This window comes from Apodemus sylvaticus, chromosome 22, assembly GCF_947179515.1.
Source record: "Apodemus sylvaticus chromosome 22, mApoSyl1.1, whole genome shotgun sequence".
NCBI classification, from domain to species: Eukaryota; Metazoa; Chordata; class Mammalia; order Rodentia; family Muridae; genus Apodemus; species Apodemus sylvaticus.
The window spans coordinates 44,740,010-44,763,993 of NC_067493.1; the positions used below are offsets into that span (position 1 = coordinate 44,740,010).

Genomic DNA, 23,984 nt, shown 5'->3' on the forward strand with positions numbered 1-23,984 from the left:
CAGTCTCTCCAGACTGATGGAAATGCCAAAGATCTGACTCAAAGGGGACTCAAGGCTTTTGAGCTCAAGATTAGTACAAAGTACTTCGCAGTGTTACTGAAGCAAGCAAAACATCAGATGTCAAGTTCCCAGGGACTAGAGTTATAGACTGTTAGCTGCCATGTGGGTGCTGGGAATTGAACCTGGGTCCTCAGGAAAAGCAGTCAGCACTCTTCACTACTGAACCACCCTCCCAGTCCCCAGAGGGCTTTTGAGGCAGTTCTAGCCTGCCATCTTGTTGCAGTATGGTCTCATTCGTTTGTAATTTGCTATGTGCCAGCTCTGGCTTCTGGGGATTCTTTGGTCTGTGCCACCTTCTCCCTGTTGGAGTCCTGCATTATTGAGCCCTGGCTGGTTTGGAACTCCACATGCCCCCTCCTCCTGAATACGGGGATTAAACATGTGTGGCACAACCAGCCAGTATCCAGCTGTGTGGGTCTTATGGCACTAGTGTGTATCCCTGGCTGTTCTACAACCATGTATACCAGTCTGAATTTGAACTCAGAAATTTACCTGTCTCTGCCTCCCAGGTTCTGGGATTAAGGGTGACAGGTAGAGAGCTTTTACACAGAGCCGTCCGGCCTACGGTATCAGAACTGGGAAGCACTCACTGGCTATCAGCCCCAAGCACTTAAGAGAATTTGAAAGCATGGATTTTGCCTTTAAGGATGCTTGTATTGGTCACCGTGGGCTTCTTCATTATCAGTGCATCTCTGGGTATCCTATGCAGCAGTGTTGGGTAGGAGGAAACTGAATGACCAGAGTCCTCTAAAAGGGATGGTGTGAAAATGTCCAAAGAACAAGTCTGCAGACACCCCTTGTAGGTAGACTGCTCCAGTTTGACAGGCATGCAGGATCTCTAAGCCATCTAGTCCCAACAGGTCACAAGTCCTGAACGACAAAGCCATGGTGTGTGGCAGGGACCGGGGTGCAGCTTTAGGAAGGACTGAGTAATGTTAAGCCATCTTGTGAGGCAAATCTACAGCTGGGTGAGGGAGGTGGCACATACCTTTAACCCAGGCATCTGGGAGGCAGGCTGACCCGAGTTTGAGGCCAGCCTGCTCTACAGAGTGCACTGAAAGACAGCCAGGGGTCCACAGGAAAGCCCTGTCTTGGGGCCAGGGGGAGTTACTACTCCACAATGGAGCTGGCGTGGGCATACACATCTATGATCCCAGCATCAGGAAGTATCAGGAGTTTCAGGCCAGTCTGGAATACCTGAGTCTTAACTATAGCAGCTACCATTTAGGATATATGTTTCATGTTGGCCATTACCCAGAGGTTCCATATACATCCCTAACCTTCCCAAGAACCCTCTGAATCCACCCCTTTTGTATAGGTTAATCAGAAGCCAAATTCCAAACACACTTGCATTCTGGCTCCCTGGGACAAACCTCAAAGTTCACTGGGCAGGAAGTTAAGATCTCGCTTTTCTTCATGTGTGTGGGTCCCAGGGATCAAACCTGAGTGATCAGGCTTGGCAGCAAGAGCATCTATAGGGCAAATCAGTCATCTTCCCCCTATTTTATTCCACCTCCATTTTATTAAGAACAACAACACATAGGTGGCCTTGCCTGGCAATAAATATTTTAATTTTTTTGCTTTATTCTTAAGATGACAAATAAGTTTCAAGTTTATTTCCTCTTTTGTTTGCTATTTAAATACAAAGCTAAGCCACAAACAGGTACAACCAAGACATTTTTTATCTCACAGTTCCACCCTCCTGTCGGATCCTCCTCCAAGTCTGACCACTGACTGGGCTGGCGAAGGGTGCGGGGAAGACTTTCTTAGGTAGCACCATCATGAGGCTGGGAGATGGGGTGCTGGGGACAAGGGTAGGTTCTCAGACCTGGCTCCCGAACCCCAGTCCCCTGGACTGAAGGTGAATGGCTAGCCCTCCCCAGGGAGGGAGAAGGAAGCCACCTGCTCTTGCTCTCTCAGGTCAAAACACAAGTATCCTGGTTCTCTGGCCAAGCCTTGCTGGCGGCCAGGTACCCTAGTGCCAAACACATCTGGGCCTGATGCTCGCAGGGGTCCCAGACTGACAGTCGACGGCATCTTCATGGGATACCAGGGGTTCTGCCTCGACAGCAGGCAGAGAACTTCCCACACAGCAGAACTGGGGTTGGGGACGGGGAGTGGGCTTAGTAATTTCTGGTCCCACTACAAAACCTCACTTTTGATTAGAATAGAGTACCATTTCAAATCTTCTCTACACAAACCAACCAGCCAAGTCAAAAAGAAAAAATAAAATAAACCCCAAAGAAAAGAAAACCGCATTCATTTCACTCCCTTCAAAAAACCTATATACATGTTAAGTTGTTTTCTGTGGGTGTTTTTTTTTTCCATTTTTTCATTTTTTTTTATTTTTTTAATGTTTTGTTTTTATTATTTTTTTAAAATAAATTCAGTGTTCACATTTCTATAAAGAATTAATGCAGTTTCAGGAGACCTGCCCTTCTTGGGCAGGAGAACAGTGCTTTTCCCGGCCCGCCTCTAGTCTGACTGTCCACCCTGACGCTTCGAGGTGCCTGGTAAAGCCGTAGCCTGTGGAGGAGGTCTGTTCCTGGCCGGGCCTCCGAACCCCGGGCTCAGTAAGCTTTGGAGTAAAGCAGAGGGGAAGACTAGCTTACTGTGAAACTTTTGCTAAAAAATAATCACACACATTGGTGTGTACGCCTGTCAGGACGCTGAGGAGGGCAAGAGCTTGGAGACATCCCGTCCAGGCTGGGCGTGGGGGTGGCAGCACCCTCGCACCGGCCTGTCCTTGGACGTGGGGTGCGGGGGAGTCCTGGCTTTCATCTTGGGCAGAGCCCGGCTTCCTAGTTCATGTTCAACTCCATTCTCTAAAACCTGTGCCGAGTCTTACACTGCGCGGGAAGCACAAACGTTCAGCTTGTATGCAAAAAGGTACAAAAACAACTAGAATATAAAAGTTTTGGTAATATAAGGCCATCTGTTCAAGTCCACCTTGGAAACCTGTAACAGATATTTAAATACTACATGAAAAGGCATCTTTAATATACTTTTTAAAAACATTTGAAGTAATTAGCTAAGAGTAAGTGTGTCTGTGTGTGTGTGTGTGTGTGTGTAAAAAATTTCATTTCCCTTTGAGGGCACTTTGTCCTTTGAAGGAGGCAGGGTGGCAGGGAGGCAGGGAGGCCACATGGTTAGTGCTTCAGCCAGGGGTAGGCCTCGATGGAGGCCTTGCTTCGGTCCCCATAGTCGTACAGGAGCTCCTCCCCAGCTGCGATGTCTCGGGAGGCGATGAGGATGAGGTGAGGCACGCCGTCGATGTCATGCAGTTTGGTCTGGCAGTTCCCACACTTACTGTGATTGATGAGTCTCCCCAGGCGATTCGTTTCTTGAGTGGCATCCACGCTGGCGTGGTGGGAGAGACAGGGGACTACACTGACAAACAGGCTTTAACTTTATCAGTGAGGGATGCCTCGCTCGAAAGACAGGTTAATTCCCGAGAGGCCTGCATGCAGAGCTCATGGACAGAACCCAAAGAACTCTCTATGGAGGTGAGCAGGTAACTGTAAGAACCGGCTCCCTGACCTCAGCCAGGAAGGAGCAACTGCCCTTGCGCAGAGCTCCTCAGACTAGCGCCCAGAGGGAAGGGCTGCGCCTGGAGCAGGCTTCTAGGGGATGAGTCATCTCCTGCTCAAGGGTGGCTCCAATTCCAAGGCTAACTAGGGAGGAGAAAGGAGCAGCTCTCTCTGGACAACGCGCTTTACACTTGCAATCCAAGCACTCAGAAGGCTGAGGCAGGAGGCTGGTGAGCTTGATGCGTGCCGGGGCTACACTGAGATTTGATCCTGATCTAACTGGAACTGGAAACTGATCACAGACTCAGGAATGGCCCTGGGCACCGCTGTCTGCCTTTCCTCCCCAGGGTTAAGAAGCCGCCCTGGGTACTCACCAGTAGGTTTTGCTCAGATACTGGAAATAATACATGTAGCAGCCCGTGGAGGGGTCCTGTGCGTACAGGGCCTCCCGCTTCTTGGCATCGGTGATTTCAATGAGGTCTCCATGGTATTCTACCACAAAGTCTCCCCGAGAGAACTGCTTGGTAGCAATCACACCCCTGCCTTTGCCATCAATTAGATCAATCTGTCAGGAAGGGACAAGACAGCATGGGTTCAAAAATATGGCAGGTGTCAACAGGCATGATGTCTTCCAAGGGGCTTGGACTATACTTTACTAATTTTACTGGCTGGACCGCAATAAAAATAAAACCCACTTGCACTGAGTGGGCTGGCCTCATAGCTTTCACTGTATGTATTTGGTCTAGCCTCAGATCATTCCCATTCCTAGTCAAGAGCTCCTCTATGCCCATTCAAAGTTCTCTTTATGTCAGGCTCCCAGCTGCAATCTGTCAAGTGGGCACAGAGGAGAAAACTGAGGCTTAGAAAGGCAGCCACGTGCCCAAGGCCACAAAGCTTGGGCACGGTGCTACTGGGGACTCTGGTCCATCAGGGTCTCTGCTTATCGGGGGATACGCAAAGCCCAGTGTCCTGAAGCGCCTGTGATCCACCAAAAACCTCTGGTGTTTCTCTTCCCTCTGTTACAAATGGAGTTACAGAATGGATGGCTGCTCCAGGCCCAAGGACTAAGTCTGTGTGTCTGGGTTATAGGTGGAAAAAGAAGGCTTTCAATCCGTCACTCCTAGAACAGACCTATCCACTATCACCACACCTTTTTGTGTGTGGGCCCAGTGATACAGCACAAACTTAGCACACACAGGGCTCAGTCAATCCACAGCACCAAAACAAGACCCATGTGGAGAAAAGCTTGCTCCTCAGAGCTCGACACCTGCGCTGAACTTAATCGTCTCTGTGTAATCATCTTTGTTGGCTGCTTTCCTTCCTTAGGGGTGAGGGCTAGGGATTGAGTGCAGGCTCTGTGGATGCTCTGCAAGCGGTTTATCACTGAACTACTGTTGGATAGGAAGCCATGCTAGGAAGCCTGGGAAGGAAGAGCGGGTTGAGACCCAGAGGCTCTGTGACGTAAGGTACAGTATGCATCCATTCCTCACAATGAACAGCCAATAAGCAGCTTAGAACCACTGACTGTCTCCTTTATCATGATCCGCTGTGGAGAGCCTTGGAGAGGGCATTTGTCTACAGAGCTGCAGCTTAATTCCACCGTAGAAGGCCTCTCCGTGCTCCAACCTGCCTCTGCTAAGTTACAGACTCTCAATGCTGGGCCAGGGCATTGCTCCCCTTTCTCCCAGTCCGCAGCTAGCCGCTGTCCAACTGTTCTCAGCTCTTCCTCGACACCCAGCGGTGCCTGGATGTCCAAGAGTCTGAAAAGCCCACAGCCCAGGCCTTATTGCAGGCCTGGGGAGCCCCGAACCAGCTCTAGCTTCCAGCACTCAGCCTGCGGTGTCTCAGGGCGTGTTCCCCAGCCCAGCTGGGCTAAAGGCAGTCAAAAGTCCCCACGTTCTGTCTCCTCAGAAGGCCATGTACAGCGATGGAGCGGGGCAGACATAGATCCACAGGCTACATTTCCAGCCTCCTTTGTGTACTGAACTGACTCCGTGACTCAGGCCAGACTTGATCTTTTTCTTGTTTTTGTTTTTTGGTTTTTTTGATTTGGTTTTTTTTCCCCCCCGAGACAGGGTTTCTCTGTATAGCCCTGGCTGTCCTGGAACTCACTCTGTAGACCAGGCTGGCCTCGAACTCAGAAATCCGCCTGCCTCTGCCTCCCAGAGTGCTAGAATTACAGGCGTGTGCCACCACCGCGCGGCTCAGACTTGATCTTATAACCTTACAACCACTCTACTTCAGCCTCTGGAGCAAGACAGATGGGTTGACAAACTGCTACCATTCCCACAGTACTTTTCTTTTTTATAATTACCCAGGACCAGGTGTAGTGGTGTACACCTTTAATTTCAACATTCTTGAGTTTGAGATCAGCCTGTTCTACAGAATGAGTTCCAGCACAGCCAGGAATACATAAGGAGAGAGACCCTGTCTGAAACAAAGGCAAAGCAAGGGGCTGACAGACAGATCAGCAGTCAAGCACGGTTGCTGCTCTTCCAGAGCGCCTGGCTCAGTTCCCAGCACCCACACCGGTCACTGGGCAGCTTAGAACCTGCAACTCCAGCTCCAAGAGGTTTGATGCCTTCTTCTGGCCTGTGGGAACCTTACTCCGTTTATGTAAAACAGAAAGATACATATAGATATACAGACACACATATAATTAAATAAAAATCTTTTTAAAAGTTACATTAAAAAATGGGGCTGAAAGACAGCTCAGCAATTGAGGACGCTCATCCTTCCAGAGAAGTTGGGATCAATTCTCAGCATCCACACGCTGAGTCATAACCACCTAACAGTTTCAGGGGAATAAACGCCCCCTCTTCTGACCTCTGGGCACACCAGGCCCACATGTGGTATACAGACATACACACAAGAGAAACATTCATTCCACAATAAAACAAACAAACAAACAAACAAACAAACAAACAAACCAGAGGAAGAACTGACTATCTCCAAAGCTCAGCAGCCAGCGGCTGCTTGCACCTTCCTGACATGCCTGTGTCACAACTGTTGGCTCTGGCTCCGTGACTACAGAGGTGGCTGCCACTGAGCAGGCACATCAGGGCCGTGGCGGCTGTCCGAGCTGTGTGGAGCGGGCGGGCCTTACCTTCATGCCTTCTTCCTTCCCACTCTCAATCAACTCGTCTATTTTCTTCCTTTCTTCAGACTGTGTGGAGAGGAAAGAAGAGAACAGTTAGTGTTCACGAGCCAAGCCACGGCCAGCTCATGCTGTCACAGCCCTGAGCACGCCTCTCCTCGCCCACCTGCACTGGCGACCTCACCCAGTTCTGCCCGGGACATAGGCACACAGCTCTGGCCTGCTATGCTTTCAGCCTTTGTTCTTTTGGTTTCTGGGTCAGGGAATTCACACTGTAAGCCCAGGGTGGCCTTGAACTCATGCTCCTCCTGCCCTGGGATATAAGTGGGCACCACCCACACCCAACTAGTCTGGATCCTAAGTGTTCCCCAAGGGTCCTTGTGAAATCGAATGGTCTGCCCTGTGGTAAATACTGGGAAACCCTGAATCCATTAAGAGGTGGGTCCAAGTGGGGTCCCCGTTAAGCCACTCTGTGGGACAGTCAGACATCTGTCTAGTCACTCATTTCTGGCAGTCAGGAAAGCAGTATTGTCCCACATGCCCTCCATGACACCCAAAGCAACAGGAGTCAACTAATAGTCCGAAGTCTTTACAACAGTGACAGAGAATGAACCTTTATTATCTCTGGTATTTGTTCCAGAGGCTTAAGCACGAAGTTTGTCCTATTTACTACTTAACAGTTTGAATTTACCAGGATCTGAAACACAGGGCTCTAGGGCTACCAAGGGGTTCAATGAGCAGAGGCGCAGGGCAATCTAGTGAGAGCCTATCTCAATAAAATAAACTAGAAACGGAGGCCCGAGAGGAACAACATCTGCTCAGCATACATATGGCTTAAATGCCCAGCACCACCAAATGAATAAATGGATGAATGGACCAGAACAGGTCATAGGCTGCACCTGTAAGCAGGACAGTTCTGTTCCTTGTCCCGTCTAGCTAACCCATACTTCCCTTGGAGGTCCACGCTCGCTCAGGTCTCTGAGCTATGCCTGTGCCTCCTAACCAGTAGGACACAGCAAGGAACAGAGGAGCCAGGGAACTCCCATGTCGTCCTGGATCCCACTGTGCCCTCTAATTACACAGGATGCTAGGGAACAAGAGGGAGCTATAGAGACACCACATGCCCCAAAGCACTTGGGCTCACCAGCATGGAGGGACTTCCTCTGGCTGATTGCACTCTGTGGAGTGTCCTGGCAGGTTTTGTGTGTCAAGTTGACACAGGCTGTAGTCATCACAGAGAAAGAAGCCTCCCTTGAGGAAGTGCCTCCATGAGATCCAGTTGTGGGGCATTTTCTCAATTAGTGATCGAGGGGGGAGGGCCCATTGTAGGTGGTGCCATCCCTGGGCTGGTAGTCTTGGGTTCTATAAGAAAGCAAGCTGAGCAAGCCAGGGGAAGCAAGCCAGTAAGAAACATCCCTCCATGGCCTCTGCATCAGCTCCTGCTTCCTGACCTGCTTGAGTTCTAGTCCTGACTTCCTTTGGTAATCAACAGCAAAGTTGATTGTGGAAGTGTTAAGCTGAATAAACCCTTTAATAGAAACACTGACCAAGACAGTGAAGGTCCTGACACCTGTTGAACTCACATTCTTGCTAGACTTTGTAGGCAGAGACTGAGACCAGGGCACAACCAGCCAGTCGTTCAGTCCACACCAGCCCTGGCAGAGGCCCTGGGATACTGCTGAGTGTGTGAGAGCAGGTATCTGATATCTAGCTACGTTCTTCTTGGCACGCACTGCCGTGCTCTGTCGGGCCTCGAGTCTCAGTGCCACTACAACCTGACTCCATTCTTTACCTAGTCCCACAGACGACTCCATTCTTTACCTAGTCCCACAGACGACTCCATTCTTTACCTAGTCCCACAGGAATCTTCTGAAAAGAGTGCTGTTGTTATTGTTACGAGCCCCACCACACCCAGCTCTTTCAGAACTCTAAGAGAAGTCACTCCTATACATCTACCTAACGGGAAGCTCAGCACTACTTCCCGTCTAGTGACAGATTTAATGACTCAAGATGGTAATAATGGAACTGGTTGGGGACGGGTCTCCGAGAAGTATCTGAATTGCTTTTTATCTACTTAAAATCTTTTTATCTATGAATCAAAATTACTGAAAAATTTAATCCCAGCACTGGGGAGGCAGAGGTAGGTGGATCCCTGAGTTCAAGGCCAGCCTGTTCTACAGAGTGAGTCCCAGGGCAGCCAGGCCTACATAGACAGACACTGTTTGGAAAACAAAGACTAGTTAAAAAAAAAAAGGTAGCCTTTTACTATGTATCAAGGCTGGGATGGAACTCAAACCCTCCTGTAAGAGACTCCCAAGTAATGAGATTAAAGCACGACATAACCCAGGATGCGGGTTACCTCTCCAATCATTACACTTTTCTGTTTTGAGGGAGTTTGGAATTAAACTCAGAGATCTGTCTGCCTCTACCTCCTGAGTGCTGAGATTAAAGGCGGATGTCACCATGCTGGACTTGTTCTGATGTGAGTAGATTCTGTAAGAGGCGGGCCTCAATGTCTCACCTCCCCCATTTCCCATCCAGCAGGCTCTTCCAGAAGGCCAGCTCTCCAGCCCCAGGCTATTGAGCAGCTGTCCTTCCTGCCTAGTGTGACCTTTCCTCTGATCCATCGGCCGCTGGTTTCCTCCTTAGCTCTGGAGTTGTCAGGCACCTTTTCAGAGAAACTGTAGATTCCTGGGGACCAAGGAGCCTTAGGCTCACCACTGTACCAAACAACTCCATCTTACCAACCATCCAAAGGCAGGCAGTTAGGTTTTGTCCTCCTGACAGTACTGGTGACTGTACTACAGCCTCAAGCGGGACAAGGGCTCTATTGCTGTGCTCCAGCACTTCCTAGAGATCTTAAGTTGGTAAGCACACTCTCTGTCTATGGGGTAGGCAAGGCCTCCGTGAAGGTGGCCAGGGAGGACAGATGGCTCTTTGCAGTCCTTGGGGAGTATCATCAGGGAGGAGGAGGCCCGGGCACAGCCAATAGTTGTTTTTGCTACAGTGTGGTTACCACCCCACCAATGGGCAGGCAGCCAGGAAGCCCAGAGACGCCTCTGTGTGGTGCCACGAGGCTGGGGGCATTTCCCTGTGGCTTGCCCTGTTCTCAAACCCTATGGTCCAAATCCCTACCCCCGGCTCTGAACTCTGGGCCTGGTTCTGCCCTACCAGCTTTTCTTAAGCGCCACAGGGCACCCTACAGCTTGGTACTCTGACTTCACTCTTGGCTGCTGGTCAAGTCCAATTTCTTGGCCCACCTCCTCAGCCCCTAGCCTAACCTAGTTAGGTCAAGAGGAACTTCAGCTCTGACAGACCTTGCTGCTATGCTCTGCAGTTGAGAGAATACAAACTCTGCCAGTGACAGCCACATCCACAGAACCATGGGCAGCTGTCACTTCACTGCCACGCCAGCGACAGGAAACAGTGTTCTTTCATCAGAGCCAAGACAAACAGTGAGGGGCACAGCATGGCACTTGTGCTGCTCCTGCTCTACCTCTGTGGGGACAGGGTGTGCTTTCCCTGCCACAGCGTCCCTGCTGCAGGAAGCAGGTGAGCTCTGCAGTCCCTCTCCAGGCTAAAAGCCTGGCTTTCTTTAGCACCGCTGGCTTAGACACTCCCCCCCAGCGGCCCTCAGCCCCTATGGGGCCTGCCATGACTCCTGCATGGCTGGGAGGAGCCCTGGGTTCTGTGGCGAGGCCCGCACCACCTCTGCTCTGCAATGCAGCCTTCCAGAGTGACCCAGCACAGCCTCCCACTGTTGGCAGGCGCTTACAACAGCTCATTCTTGGCTAAGGCACTGCCTTTCACAAGAAATGAAGTCAAAACTAGTGGGCAAGTGGGGAGGGAGGGGAAAGCAGACCCCCTCTTCTGGGCTTCTAAAGCTCCCTCACCCGGAAGCTCTGCATGTAGTCCTGCCACCTCTGATACCGAGGGAATCTCGGCAGTATGTGAAATGCTCAGTCTGACCTTCTGCCCTGTTCCGAGGTGATCAGAAGCCTTAGAGTCAAAAAAGACGTGCAGGAGAGTAAGGGCTTGAGCCTGGCTCCCTGGCGTAGGAGTGGGATTCGGAACAGAGAGGCAATAACCACACTCGGCTGCAGCCATGCAGATAGGTTGCCCACTGGGTAGTGCATACACGGGTGGGGCCACCCAGACTGCTTGCTTTCTTCCCTATAAGCCACTTCATGTTTAGACGGCAATAGGCAGATGGGAACGGACTATACAGGGAAACAAGGGAGGGTGCCAGTCTCAGCTCGCTGCCTGCCATTTGCACTCCTACATCATTACAGCCGTTTATGAGAAAGGATCTCAAATCGTTCAGACTGGCCTCAGATTCTCTACCTAACTTACCCTTAACCCCTCCCCACCTCAAGACAGGGTTTCTCTGTGTAGCCTTGGCTGTCCTGGAACTCACTCTACAGACAAAGCTGGCCTCTGCCTCTTGAGTACTGGAATTAAAGGCATGTATCACCACCTCCGACTTGGCCTGGAACTCTAGATCTTTCTGTCTCTACCTCCTCAGTTCCTGGGATTATAGACAAGACCCACCATCTCCAGTTTATACAGTGTTAGAAATGGAAATTATGGGGGGCTGGAGAGATGGCTCAGCAGTTAAGAGCACCGACTGCTCTTCCAAAGGTCCTGAGTTCAAATCCCAGAAACCACATGGTGGCTCACAACCATCCATAAGGAGATCTGATGCCCTCTTCTGGAGTGTCTGAAGACAGCTACAGTGTACTTACATACAACAAATGAATAAATCTTAAAAAAAAAAAAAAAGAAATGGAAATTATGGACTTCTAGAAACATGACAAGTAAGAACTCCAACTGAGAGGCTGGAGACTCGGCTGTTAAGAACACTGTCTGTTCTTCCAGAGGTCCGGAGTTCAATTCCCAGCAACCACATGTGGGCTCATAACCATCCATAATGAGATCTGACGTCCCCTTCTGGACTGTCTGAAGACAGCTACAGTGTACTTACATATAAAAAGTAACTAAATCTTAAAAAAAATAAAGAAAGAAAGAACTCCAATTGAGCCATGCCCCTGGCCCTAGGAGCCCATTTTATTTGTGAGTTTTGCTTTCAGACAGGGTTTTATTATGTAGTTAAGGAAGCTCTCAAATTGCCGATCTGGCCTTACTCTCCTAGAGCTGGACTGACCACCACATCTATGTGGATCTACTTCTTTTATCTTCCTAACAACTCACTACCATATCTTTTCCTTTTTGAGGCAGGATCTTGCTATGTAGCCCTGTCTGGACTGGATCTTGGTGTTCAGACTCGATCACTCAGAACTTCTGTCAGTTCTCTCTGTCCTGAGTTCTAGGATTACAGTTGTGTCTCCACCCCTAGACTTCACCAGGCATTTTACAGACATGAAGAGTACAGTCCACCAGCACTCAGTAAGCACTTCCGAGCTACTGTGCTTTAGAAACTTCTAGGCTTAAGGCAAAGAAGCTCCTGAGAGAACAGGCAGATGCTACTCTCCAAACATCCTGGAAGAGCTGATCTGATTTTTCTATGCCATGAAGCACATGTTACAGGGGCCTTAGGGATGCCTCCTGCCCACCAGGAAGGGAGAGCAAGCTGACGATCATCTCTACTAGAAAAGACGCGCCCCAGGGTCCACCTACACACGCTACCCAAACCCACCGGGCTCCTCACCTCCCTGCCACAGCTGACCAGACCTTACCTGCAGCTCCGCTTTGCTCTTCCGGGAGCTCCTTCGCACAGGGTAGAAATCTGTGAGTTTTCTGTTCTGCTGGGTTTTCCCCTGAGACCTGGGTAAGTGGGGAGGGGAGAAAATAAACATGAGGCCTGCTGCCCTGCTCAGACCCAGGAGGTAGTCCCTGTACACTCATTCCTCAAACACTTCAGTGCGCTGGGACCTGGGTACACATCTGCTCATGTACCTGGGCGGGCCGCAGACTCCAGGACAGCTGCTCTTTCCTCTCTGGGGAAGAGATAGGGAGGGAGGCCTTGACCTCTGGACCCTGACACACACATACAGTGAAACACCACAAAGTGTGATGACTCAGGGGAAGAGAGGCCAGTCAGCCGTCCACACACCCACAATGGGCCTGGAGCAAGGCCGCAGGCGGCCCGAGCATGTGAGGAGAGGGATCAGCTACTCACTTTTTCCGAGGGGCCTGCTTGCCCTTCAGGGGCTTTTTCAAGGCTTGCTTAGCGACCGCTACATTGGGAGAATCACATGACGGGGGTGGAGTTTTTGGAGGTTCTGCTGCTTCAGATTTTTGGTTTGGAAAAGGCGCCAGGGGACCCCTCCTGGTATCTTTGCTCCTCTGTTCCTCTGACTTCCCGGCATTTCGGATAACGTTCCCGGCGTTTCTTTTCTCTGCTCAGGACAGGTGGGAAACAGGGATTTATTTACTCCATGCACTGGTTATCACTTGTTCTCTAAGACAGGCTAAGCTAGGAGCACTCGGTGAGTGTCAGGAAGAAGCCGGAGCCTACTGTGCCACTGACCACTCAGGCGCAAGTACCTGGAGACAGGGCCAGGGCCTGGGCCTGTGTGTGGACATGGGAGAGAGCCAGAGTGCTCAGCTAGAGGCTTCCAGACATTGGCCTCACACGCAAGAAAATGAGCTCAGTTCCAAAGCAAGAGCTCACTTGCACGGGTGGGTGGGGCGAGGACAGAGCCACAACTCTTCTGCACTCACTGCCTGGCAAGCTCTACTTCAGAATCTTAGCCAAACAAACCCTCCTTCTAAAAAGGGTGAAATCCCAGGCTCCCAGAGCTTCTCCGGATGGCACCTAGGCAGACTGGCACGCATCCTGTCATGAGGCACACAACAAATAGCCTTGCTGATAACAGTGTGCAAATTTGGTGCTGGTGAACTGTGTGCTATTTTAAAAAATGGATTTAATGATTTACTTCTTAAAGCAAATAACTAATATACTGCCCAGAGATATGAGGTGGCACACCAATTTTAGAAAACAGTTTAGAGGTTTCCTTACAAGGTTAAACATAGAATTATCATGTGACCCAGAAACTCCACAGTCTGACATCTACTGGGGATTAAAAACACATGTCTATACAAAAAAAATCTGTACATGAACTGTGGTAGCTTATGCACATTAGTCAGAAGAGCAAACATTCCAACCCCTCCCCCCCCAATGTACGAATAGTTAAAATGTGGTCTGTCCACATTGGCAACAGTTACAATCCAGCCATAAAAAGGTACAAAGCACAGACACACACCACACGCAGCAAGGGCTGACTCTGACAGAAGCACCTAGTAAGGCCAAACACAAAGGCTATGTATCCCATGACCTCATTTGCATGACATGCCCACAGCAGGCAAAGCTGCAGGCCCAGAGAGGAGTTTCAAGGCTGCCTAGAGCTGTGGGGGATGGGGAGTGCAAAGTGAGTATTAATGGGGAAGTTCTTTGTGGGGTAACAAGAACAGTCTGCGCTTAGAGGTGCCAGCTGTGTGACTGCAGACACATGAAATATCACCCACGTGCACACTTTGGAGCTGGGGATGGAGCCCGAGTAAAATTTGGCATGGTGGCACAGGCCTATAATCCCAGCACACTTGGGAGGTGGAGGCAGAACTCAAGTTCTTAAAGGCCATCCTCAGCTGCATGGGATGTATGAGGCTAGCCTAGGCTACAGGAGAGCTTGTGTCGGGAGAAAGAAAAAAAAAAGACCTGGGTTAGCTCAGTGGTAGAGTGCTTGCCTAGATGCCCAGTCTCTGGGTTCTATCCCAGGTTCTACAAAATAGGCAAATAAACTTCGATTCCTGAATTATAGCTCAGCAAATGAAGGAAAAAGAGATGTATCATAGGTATCAGGAAGGTGGAACTGGGAAGCTGGCTTAGTCAGTTAAGTGAATCACAGAACATGAAGACCTGAGTTTGGATTCCGAGCACAGGCATTAAAAAAAAAAAAACCTGGGGAGGGGGGTGGAGTGGAGAGCATGGGATGGATCAGCAGGTAATAGCAGCCTAAGTCCCCAAATCTGATTCTCATGACCTTTGAAGGAGAAAACTGACTCCTGTAAGTGTTCCTCTGAACCCTGAATGAACATGCCAGCGCGAGCACAAAGAATATGTAAACGTAATTAAAACAAAAACCCCAAACTCTACCCGGATCAGCCCCACTCACTCCAATGTGACTTCATGTGACTCCAAATTCTAATCACTGCCATTTAACAGCACCAGGAATCAGTAAGCCCTGGGCATCATAAGGCCAATACTCACTCTGCCCAATTTTGGAAGAGATGAAAGGTGGCTACGGCCCCAGACAGGGTCTTTGATCAAGCCTGGGCGGCAGGTACCCTCCCTCCTGACAGCTGTTGACGCAAGGATGTAGGCACACGTGGTAATGCAGCTGCAACATCTCAAGGCCTTCTACACCTTCGGCCAATGGGTGAGATGGGACTTCTCTCGACTGACAGACAATGTCACCCAGGACTCACTGAAGAGCTGTGGCTTACCTGAACCCCCTCCTTCCAAGTGGCACCTACAGTTAGAATCTAAGCTGCCGGGAAGCTCAGGCAGCAGAGCCTCATACGTGGGGGTAGGCTCCCTGACCTTAGCTCTCAGAGACAGCGTGAGAAGCTGGGCTTTAGCACTGCTGATGCTTCTATTGGTAAACACACAGCTTTGTCCTAAAGAGCTGCTGGGGGGGGGGGGGGCTGCTCAGCTCGGTTGGGCAGGAGTCTTCCACAGGAATCAACTGTGGAGCTTTCGCCACTGAAGCTCCAAAAGGGCATATCTGGGAGAAAGCAAGATTCTTAGAAGATTGCCTTGTTCGTAGCACTGAGAGGAATTTTCTTCTTGAGGTGTTAGGAACTAAGCTTAGGGCCTTCCGCTTGCTAGGCCAATGTCACACCGCTGAGCCACATCCCAATTCTCCTTATACTGGCCAGTGGAGTGGGACAGAGTCATACTGTAAGCCATGATGGTTTTGAAATCACTGCAATTTTGGGCTTCCACAGAATTTCTCAATAATCACACACTCTTGGTCTTCCCCCCACCCCAGCCTTATATTTTTATTTAATTTTTTTTTTTGTTTTGTAAAATGTTCAAGATCCACCCAGAGTCTCACATGCTTCACAAGTACTCTACCTAGCAAGCCTTACCACCCGCCTATGATTTAACTCAAAATTTCACACACAGCCTGTACTGCTTTGGAAAGCAACACAGAACGCTTGAACGGAAAGAAACTGTAGAAATGGGGTCAGGCCCTACCGTACACGGTAAGTTAATTGATCCCCTGGGTCTACTTCCCATTGCAGTCAGCTGGCTGGCTGCTCAGTACAACCTGGACTCACTTTCCCTGCATTTTTAACAGTCAGAAGCCTCTCCGATTGCAGGTTGGGTATGTTATTTTTTGTGATGTGGCAAGACACGCCTGAAGGATATGCAAACTCTTGTGAAAATAGGAAAAACCCGTCAGACCACAGCACACACACCCGGAACATCCTCCCCTTTTCCACCTGTGTGTTTGTCACCTTGAGGAGGAACATGGTTTATACCTCCCTCACACCCAGCAGAGATGCAAGAGACTGCGTGTGTATTGCGAGGTCAATCAGGGCTTACCTTCTCGCTTCCTGTAGATTCCAGCTAATGGTTTCCCTGGGCATTTGACCTCGTGATGTGCAACCGAGTTCTCTTCCTGAAGTGGAGAGCGCATTCCAGAGCATTTGTTCGGACTCATGTAGGCATAGATCTTTGACTGCCCAGCAAACACGTTCTCCTAGAACGACAAACACAGATTCTGAAAGAGGCTTGGAAACAACGACAATCCCACAGAGGCTTAGGGCGAGAAGGGGAGGTAGGAATACAAAAGAGATTTCATCACCACTCTGGGACATGCCAACCAGAAGATGCCAGCCCCAGGAGAGCTCTTCCTCAGGAGAGCTGCGGCAGATTTGGAAGCCCCAGGTTTCTGAACACACACACTCTCTAAACCAAGTCCCTAAGGGATAAGTCTGGCCAGCAGAAGACAAGACCTTAAACGAAGGTACCGTCCATTTAAGGAAAGAGCTAACCTACCAGCAGCAGGGAGGTCAGAATGACCCAGGAAAAACTGACTCTGGATTCGAAGGGCTGGGCTGAGTCAGGGGTTATCTCCCCAGGCTAGGAAGTCAGTCACCAGCACCGAAACAGGCCTAAGGGAACCTGATTAACCACTTGGTGCTAAGGCCGACTGGGAGGGCTTGCTTAGTGCCTTAACCTTCTGCGCCAGGCCTAGCCCTTCTCAAGCCACTACAGCTCAGCACCTCCCAATGCTGTGGCAGAGTGATGGGGGAGGCCAATGAGCGAGCGCACAGGCTGCCGGCCAGCGCATTTAGGGCGGTCACTCCACTGCAAACCGCACCTTGGCTGCAAACATTGGAGCAGGCTGGGGGGGGGGGGGGATGGGGTTGGGGGGGGTTGTCAGTACAGGTCACTGCTGTGTTGGTGTCTTTGGGTGTGGAGCCTCTCCTCCTAGTGGGTTCTCCCCAAAACAATGCAGGGCCTGGAAGCCTGGTAAGCAACTAAACACCAAGTCAGACACTCTGGATACTAGAGGGTCGAGGACAAGCTCTGGACACCCTTGAGAAAGCAGCCACCAACAGGGACTCAAGGTCTTGGGAGGGGCGGTAAATGCCACAAAGCCATAGTCAAACTTTTCGAGGTCAGACACTGCCAGCCAGGGGTCACAGCTGAGCGGGACCGCCACTCGTGGCCAGGCGGCAGAGAAGGAAGCTGCCCCAGGCCAGTCCTGCTAGCGAGCACCGATGGGGGGGGAACCCCTGCTGCGCCCACGTGCGCGAGGCCCGGGCCCGGCTGGCGCGCTGCTCAGTGCGGGGAAGGAGCCTGCTTACCCCGTCGCTGCGGGGCCTCCCCGGGCCCCTCCGCTCCACCATCTCCGGGCCCGGGGCCGTCGCCGCCACCGCCGCTGCCGCCGCCTCCACCGCGCGGGGCTTGCACATCTTCCTGCCTGGAGAGGGGGGACCCGGGGGAAGCGGGGGAGGGGCGCTCAGGGCGCGGCGGCGCGGGCAGCGGGACCGCGGGGGCCCGCCGCAGCCATGTCTCCAAGCCCGCACACAGGTGGCCCGGCTGCGCAGTCCCGGGGCCCGAGCCGCGGCGCCCTTCCCACCCGGCCCGGCCGGGGCCTCCTGCGCCCGCCCCACCCCATGCGCCCGGGCCCGACACACCCACCTGCAGCCCGGCTAGGCCCATGGCGGCGCGGCCGGCACCCTCGCCCTCGCCGCGGCCCGGCCACCAGCGCTGCCGCCGCCGCTGCTGCTGCTGCTGCCGCCGCCACCAGCGCCGCCGCGGCGCTCCCGGAAAGGGCCGGCGGCGCCCCACGGCGCCCGCTTCGCCCATGGCCCGCAGCAGGCCGGGCGCCCGCGCGCGCCGCAGCCGGGCCCGGAGCGAGGCCGGGGACGGCGCGGGCAGGGGCGGCGCTGCCAGGCGCCTGCGGGGCGGGCGCGAGGGCGCGCGACGGCCAATCCCGGCTCAGCGCAGCCCCTCGCGCGCGCGCCCCCGGCCACTCCACGCAGCGACTTCACGGCGCCCGGAGCCCGCACCTGGGCCGCGTGTGCATGCGTGGGACGTTCACAAGAGCCTGGGCGTCCGCCCCGTGGGCATCCCAGTAGAAAGTGGGGAAGTCTCTAGGGCCACAGAACCAGGAAGTGATGGGCCCTGGTTCAAAGCTAAGCGATCTCAGCCTGTGGCCGGTAGGAGGCCCCGAGGAGTCAGGGAGCCCTGGCTAGCCCTGATAAGTTTGCTGGGGTGCTTCTTCTGCCACGCTATCTTGTTTACGCCTCAGAACAGCCCAGGGAAGACAGACACCGTTATTACCTCTTTCCTACAGATGGGGAAACTGAGACTCAGAAGCGAGGGAGCTGGCCAAGTTCTCACATCTAGGTTCCAGTCCGAGCCAACAGACCAGAGTGACTGCACTCCTAACCGCGCTACTCCTGGCCCTTTCAGATGAAGAAATTGAAGTTGGGAGGAGCTACAGCGAGGCCGAAGGGTTTTGCAAGCAGGTCACCACCTTGTGCTCCAGTGGCCCTCCCTTTAAGAAAACTGCCTAGGTAGGCAGGATTCCAGCACTCTGGTCACTGCGTACTGGTACTGTCTTGTGCCGGTGTGCGATGGCTGTGTTAGGGCATGCGGCCAAAGATTCTCTGTATTTGTGCAAAGTCATAGACGCAAAGGACCCAGCTCTTACCTTCGCATTAGGACCACACCACACAACTAAGTCACTTCCCTAGTCTCGCACTCTGTCTTAGTTACTAAAATTCCAAAGCCTTGTTTCCCATGACCTACCCAAGGGGCCTCCTAACATTTATAATAAAGGGCTGTTTCAGGGCCCTTTATTCTTCCCTTCCAGTTAAAAAAATCTTATACTGAGGACGATTACAGGACAAGCCACTCTCAGGACATTAACACCTCATCAACTTGCTTTAATAACAATCAAAGTTAGAGGCCTACCTCAAACTCGAACTTCCCATCCCACTGCAGAGCCTTCCACCCTTGAATACTGGAGACTCACATAAGTTAAAAAAAAAAAAAAGATACCAAAGTGACCTTGGTAAATCACAAGAGCCTCGCACACAGGAAGCCATGGGTTTCAATCCTAAATTCTGCAAATAAGCAATGGAAACTATCCATTTGGACCGTACATGGCTCATGCTTCCAGTCTCCACTTGGCAGACTAAGGCAGAATGACTGCAAGTTTAAAGCCACTCTGGGCTGTAAAGTCAGACAGTTTAAAAAGCAAACAAAATAACAACATAGAATTACAAACTATTCTTGCTAGGACTTCAGAGAAGTATAAACCAACAACAATATCATAGCTTGAATGCTTGCAGTGTGCTAGGACCTTTAATAGTGCATCATTTCATTAGAACTCCTGACTATTAACATACTATTATTCCTGTCTCACACACCTATGGAAGCTGAGGCTTAGGACAGATGACTTATCTACTATGACAAGGAAGAAATGGGATTGGAACCCACTTCTGCTATCTAACTACGCTTTGCATAAGGAATGTTTCTCCTGAATTCAAATACCAGATAAAAATCCACTTATCAAGCTGTGTTCTGACTACGTACCTGCATTCTTCCAGCCCATATATACTCAAAAGTGAATATAAAAACAGCTGGCTGTAGGGCAATGAAGTGTGCGTGGGGGTCAGGGGCAGGGGCCGGGGACCCTGTAGGCCATAGTGACTATTATGGAATTGATCCCTGGAGCAATGGAAGAATAAGGGAAGGAATAATCAGGTGATAAAAATCTGTACTGTTGCCGGGCAGTGGTGGCACATGCTTTTAATCCCAACACTTGGGAGGCAGAGGCAGGCAGATTTCTGAGTTCGAGGCCAGCCTAATCTACAAAGTGAGTTCCAGGACAGCCAGAGAAACCCTGTCTCAAAAAAACAAAAAACAACACAACAACAACAACAAAAATCTGTACTGTATAGCTGCTGGAAGACTGTGAAAGTGGAAGAAAGGTGAACAGTTTGAAAAGAGCAGGATGGATGGAAGATGGGCTGACCTTCCTCAAAAGAGAGCAGCTGGTGGTTCACTCCTGTAACCCCTTCACCAAACCAAAGCAAAGAAAGATTTGAATCCAGCAGCATGTCTACTCTGGCTGGACTATAGACAAGGCCCTTACCGCACACCCATAATCCCAAATAATGAAGGTAAAGTGAGTTTGTAGACGGAAGCACCTATGTTTGAAAGTAATGTCTAATTGAGCGGCAGACAAGTGACGGATCAGAGGAAGATTTGACAGAATAGTATACACCCAATTCTCACAAGAACAGAGGCTACCTACAGAACATCACAGAGAGAGCAGAAAGGGAGAGAGAGCAGTTTTACCAGGACAGTTGTACAGAGGCAGGTTGCAGAGAGGGTTCAAAGTATTCACAGGTAAAAACAGAATAAGCCAGAAAAGGAGAAGAAGCCAGAAGATTAGAACAGATTGCCCAAGTTAGTATGAGGCAATTCCGTCAGAAACTGAGATAAAACAATTTGAATTAGTCAGCTTGGGGAGGAGTTTTGAGTCAGCCAGCTGAGTTGAACCAGCCAGCCAGAGTTCAGAAGGAACTAGAAAAGATGAGTTTATTCAGCAGTAAGTCTCAGAGGCTGAAACCAAGTTAAGACCCAGTTCCTTGGCAATCTGAGGGCAGGGGTGCTTGAGTTCTAGGCCAGCCTCAGCTACATAGTGAGTCTCCACCTAAAACTCTCTCTGTGAAAAGAAAACCAAAGCCAGGCCCCAGATATAGTAGTACACATCCTTAATTCCAGTACTCTGGAGGCAGAGGCAAGCCGATCTCTGTGAGTTTGAGGCTAGCCTAGTCTGCACGGTGAGTTCAGGGCAGCCAGGGCTATACAGAGAGGCCCTGTCTCAAAAAGGGAGTGTGGGGGTGGTATGTGGAGAGGATACGAGAGCTTGTATAGCAAGCGTTAGGCCCTAGGTCCAAGGAGTACATAGCCAGCCTTGAGGGTCACGGTACTAGGCAGAAGCTCGACAACTCTGTCCTTCTCTTTGGCTAAGAAAGAAAGGCTGAAGCGTGACACACAGCGCAGCTGAAGTGACTTCAGACTTCACCTTTGACCTCTGTAGAGCTACATGTTATATAGGTTTATACAGATTTGATATAAGTTAACTGAGGTAATAAAACATTCTCAATATTAATTATTTCCATATTTCGATAATAGCCAGTATTCTTTCTATAATTTAATTAAGCTGTTCGTTGTTGTTTTGGTGTTTCTAGACAGAGTTTCTCTGTGTATCCCTGGTTGTCCTGGAACTTGATTTGTAGACCAGGCTGACCTCAAACTCAGAGATGCAGCTGCCTCTGCCCCTCCTGATTGCTGGGATTTAAAGCTTTCAACCACCCAACACACAGCTCAATCAAATCAAGTTTTATTCCCCCACTCATTATTTTAATACATTGGTGATTTGCCTGCATGTATGTCAGTGTACTACATGTATGCAGTGCCCTTGGAGACCAGAATGTTGTCATGTGGTAGCATGCAGAGATGCTCAGTGGTTAGAGCACTGGCTGCTATTCCAGATGACCAAGGTTTGGTTCCTAGCATCCACATGGCTGTCCACAACCTTCTACAGCTCCAGTTTCAGGGGGATCTGAGAGCCTTTTCTCACTTCTGTGGTCAACAGGCACACATGGTGCACAGACACATATGGACAAAATTCCCATACATGTTAAATAAACATAAGAGTTTTAAAAGTTAAAAAAGCTGTTTTGTGGTGATAGAAATGAAGTAGGAATTCATCATTTTATAACTAAGTCAGACAACTTAAATATACTTCTAGATACTTTTTCCCCCAAGGAAAAAAAACTTAGTGTTAAACTTGGTATAATGTCCTTGAAGGACAAGGACAAGAGGATCACTGCAAGTTCGATGCCAGCCCGGTCTACATAATTACTTCCATTTCAGTAAGGACTAGGTACTGAGAGTCCGTATCAAAAACAAAGCAAAACAAACAAACAAAAATGAAAAGAAGGAAAAGGTGCTACAAAGTGAAAGAAACGGAGAGAGGGAAGGTTTACAGGGGAGAATAATGTTAATTTTCTGGGCAGTGAAATACTTTAACGTGAAGGTCATTATGCCTCATTTCTGGTTACTATCTGAAGAACTGAAGAAGTCTTGTCTCCAAAGACCCTGTAGGAATGCTGGCAGAATAAATAATACAATAGGGTGTAGAACACACTAAAAGACCCAATAAATATTCCCTGAATGAATGACAAATTAATCTGTGATTGCTGTTCTACAGAGCAGACTGCATTAAGGAAATTTTCCACTAATACATGAGGTCTTAGTACTGGGAGAAAATACTCCATGTTAAAAACAAAAACAAACAGACAAAACTGATTCTCTAGTCACCCTCAAGTTTTTGGTCCTTTCGCGTGTGACACAGAGGCTAGAAATGGCCAGCGGGTGAAGATCCCTTTGCCGCATAACAGGGGCTTTTGTCCTGACAGCATATTATGCTTTCAAAGATGGATTTGCCTTGCACAGCCGCACAAGTCCACCCACGCCATCTCCAGTAGACTGAAGTCCTGCCTCATCTTAGGGGTGAAGGGCTGCTCCTCAGGCACCTGGGGACCAGATTCACCCCGAAAAGGACCAGTGGGACCAGGCCTGACCCCGCGGGACAGAGCTGACTCAGGGGCGCGCACTGCCCGAGATGCAGGTCAGCACTTTGCTCCCTGCCTCGGGGTCACCCCCTTCAGCAGCCAGGCTCGCGGCATCGGTAACAACCGTTCCCTAGAGGGGCGCTGCGCTAAGTTTCCATGAGCTTTGACAAACGGATATGCCAGCTCCGGGGAGACTGGCTGAACCACAGGCGCCCACGCGTCCAGACAGGAAAGCACTGCCCGACGAGGGGAACGTCCTCCGGGAGCACCCAGGAGTCCCCTGTCCCTCCGGGTCCCCGCGCTCCACCGTAGGAGGATGCCTGTGAGCGGCCGCTCCCGCGCCTTGCGTTCCCAGCAGTGCGGCTCTCGGCTAGGCAGTCCTCCTGCGCTGGCCACCCTAACAAATACCTCTAGCCATGGCCCGGCTCTGTCACGGCCTGGAATCTCCCGGGAAACCCAGCTTTCGAAAAAAGTTGCAACAACTGTAGCCAACTGCTCAGCTAGACTGCAACTGCGGGTGCTGATTGGCGCGGCCGCCCGCTCTTTCGCGGGATGCCCACTGTGATTGGCGGGCTCGAGGCCAGGGCCCGCCCTTCTCCCCGCCTCTCTGCAGGAGGCAGGGCCTGCAGCCCAAGTGGAGGGTGGGGGGACTTTAAATTTGATTATCTCCAGACATTGATTGGCTGAGATAGAAAAACTCATCTTCTGCTATTGGGAGGGAGGAACTGAAAGCTCCGCCCTCCCCTGGCTGAAGCTCCACCTCAGGTTCGTCAAAATTCAGTTGGAGGACCCGGTATAGAGGTGGACCTGATCGGAAACTTCCGGTTTGCCTTAGGTTTGACCGGAAACCAGACCTTTGACTTGTCGACCTTTCCTTATGCTCTTAAGCAAGAGATCACGTTCAGAAGTTTGTCATCTCTATCACCTTGACGTCCACCCTCAGTTTGGCAATTTCATTCGAACTCCTACGTTGCAAAGGCTTACTTCAAAAAGTATGTTCTTCCAGTATGTAATCTCTGTGGTACAACTCCTATGAACTGGGTCAGTGGGTAAACTCAACCTCAAAAATGCCACCCAAACTACCTGCCGATTTTACAGAAGGGATCATAGACTATCCAGGGAATTTATTTGCTCCTTGGGAACACACCCAACAA

General features: G+C 50.7%; 1 protein-coding gene across 7 annotated transcripts; it reads right to left on the bottom strand.

The window, feature by feature from the left end:
• Positions 1–1,609: 1,609 nt before the first annotated feature.
• On the bottom strand, positions 1,610–23,349 carry Kmt5a (lysine methyltransferase 5A). 7 transcript variants are annotated; one of them, XM_052167471.1, is made up of 8 exons: positions 23,239–23,349; positions 17,533–17,648; positions 16,262–16,418; positions 12,827–13,046; positions 12,384–12,471; positions 6,697–6,756; positions 3,965–4,155; positions 1,610–3,420 (listed from the first exon to the last, which is right to left on the bottom strand). In XM_052167471.1, the coding sequence occupies exons 1-8, from the start codon at positions 23,246–23,248 to the stop codon at positions 3,210–3,212; spliced, it is 1,053 nt and encodes a 350-aa protein (XP_052023431.1). In that variant the 5' UTR covers positions 23,249–23,349; the 3' UTR covers positions 1,610–3,209. The 7 variants fall into 7 exon arrangements, with proteins under 7 accessions (XP_052023431.1, XP_052023432.1, XP_052023436.1 ...); XM_052167472.1 differs by lacking the exon at positions 23,239–23,349 and adding an exon at positions 18,515–19,219; XM_052167476.1 differs by lacking the exon at positions 23,239–23,349 and adding an exon at positions 17,870–17,976.
• Between the last annotated feature and the right edge of the window lie 635 nt (positions 23,350–23,984).

Coding starts and splice junctions, on each gene's coding strand:
- Kmt5a (XM_052167470.1), bottom strand. CDS start 18,037: ATGGGCGAAGCGGGCGCCGTGGGGCGCCGCCGGCCCTTTCCGGGAGCG. Junction 16,419..17,869: donor TGGGCCTAGCCGGGCTGCAG/GTGGGTGTGTCG, acceptor TTGTCGTTCTAG/GAGAACGTGTTTGCTGGGCA. Junction 13,047..16,261: donor AATCTACAGGAAGCGAGAAG/GTAAGCCCTGAT, acceptor TGTCCTGAGCAG/AGAAAAGAAACGCCGGGAAC.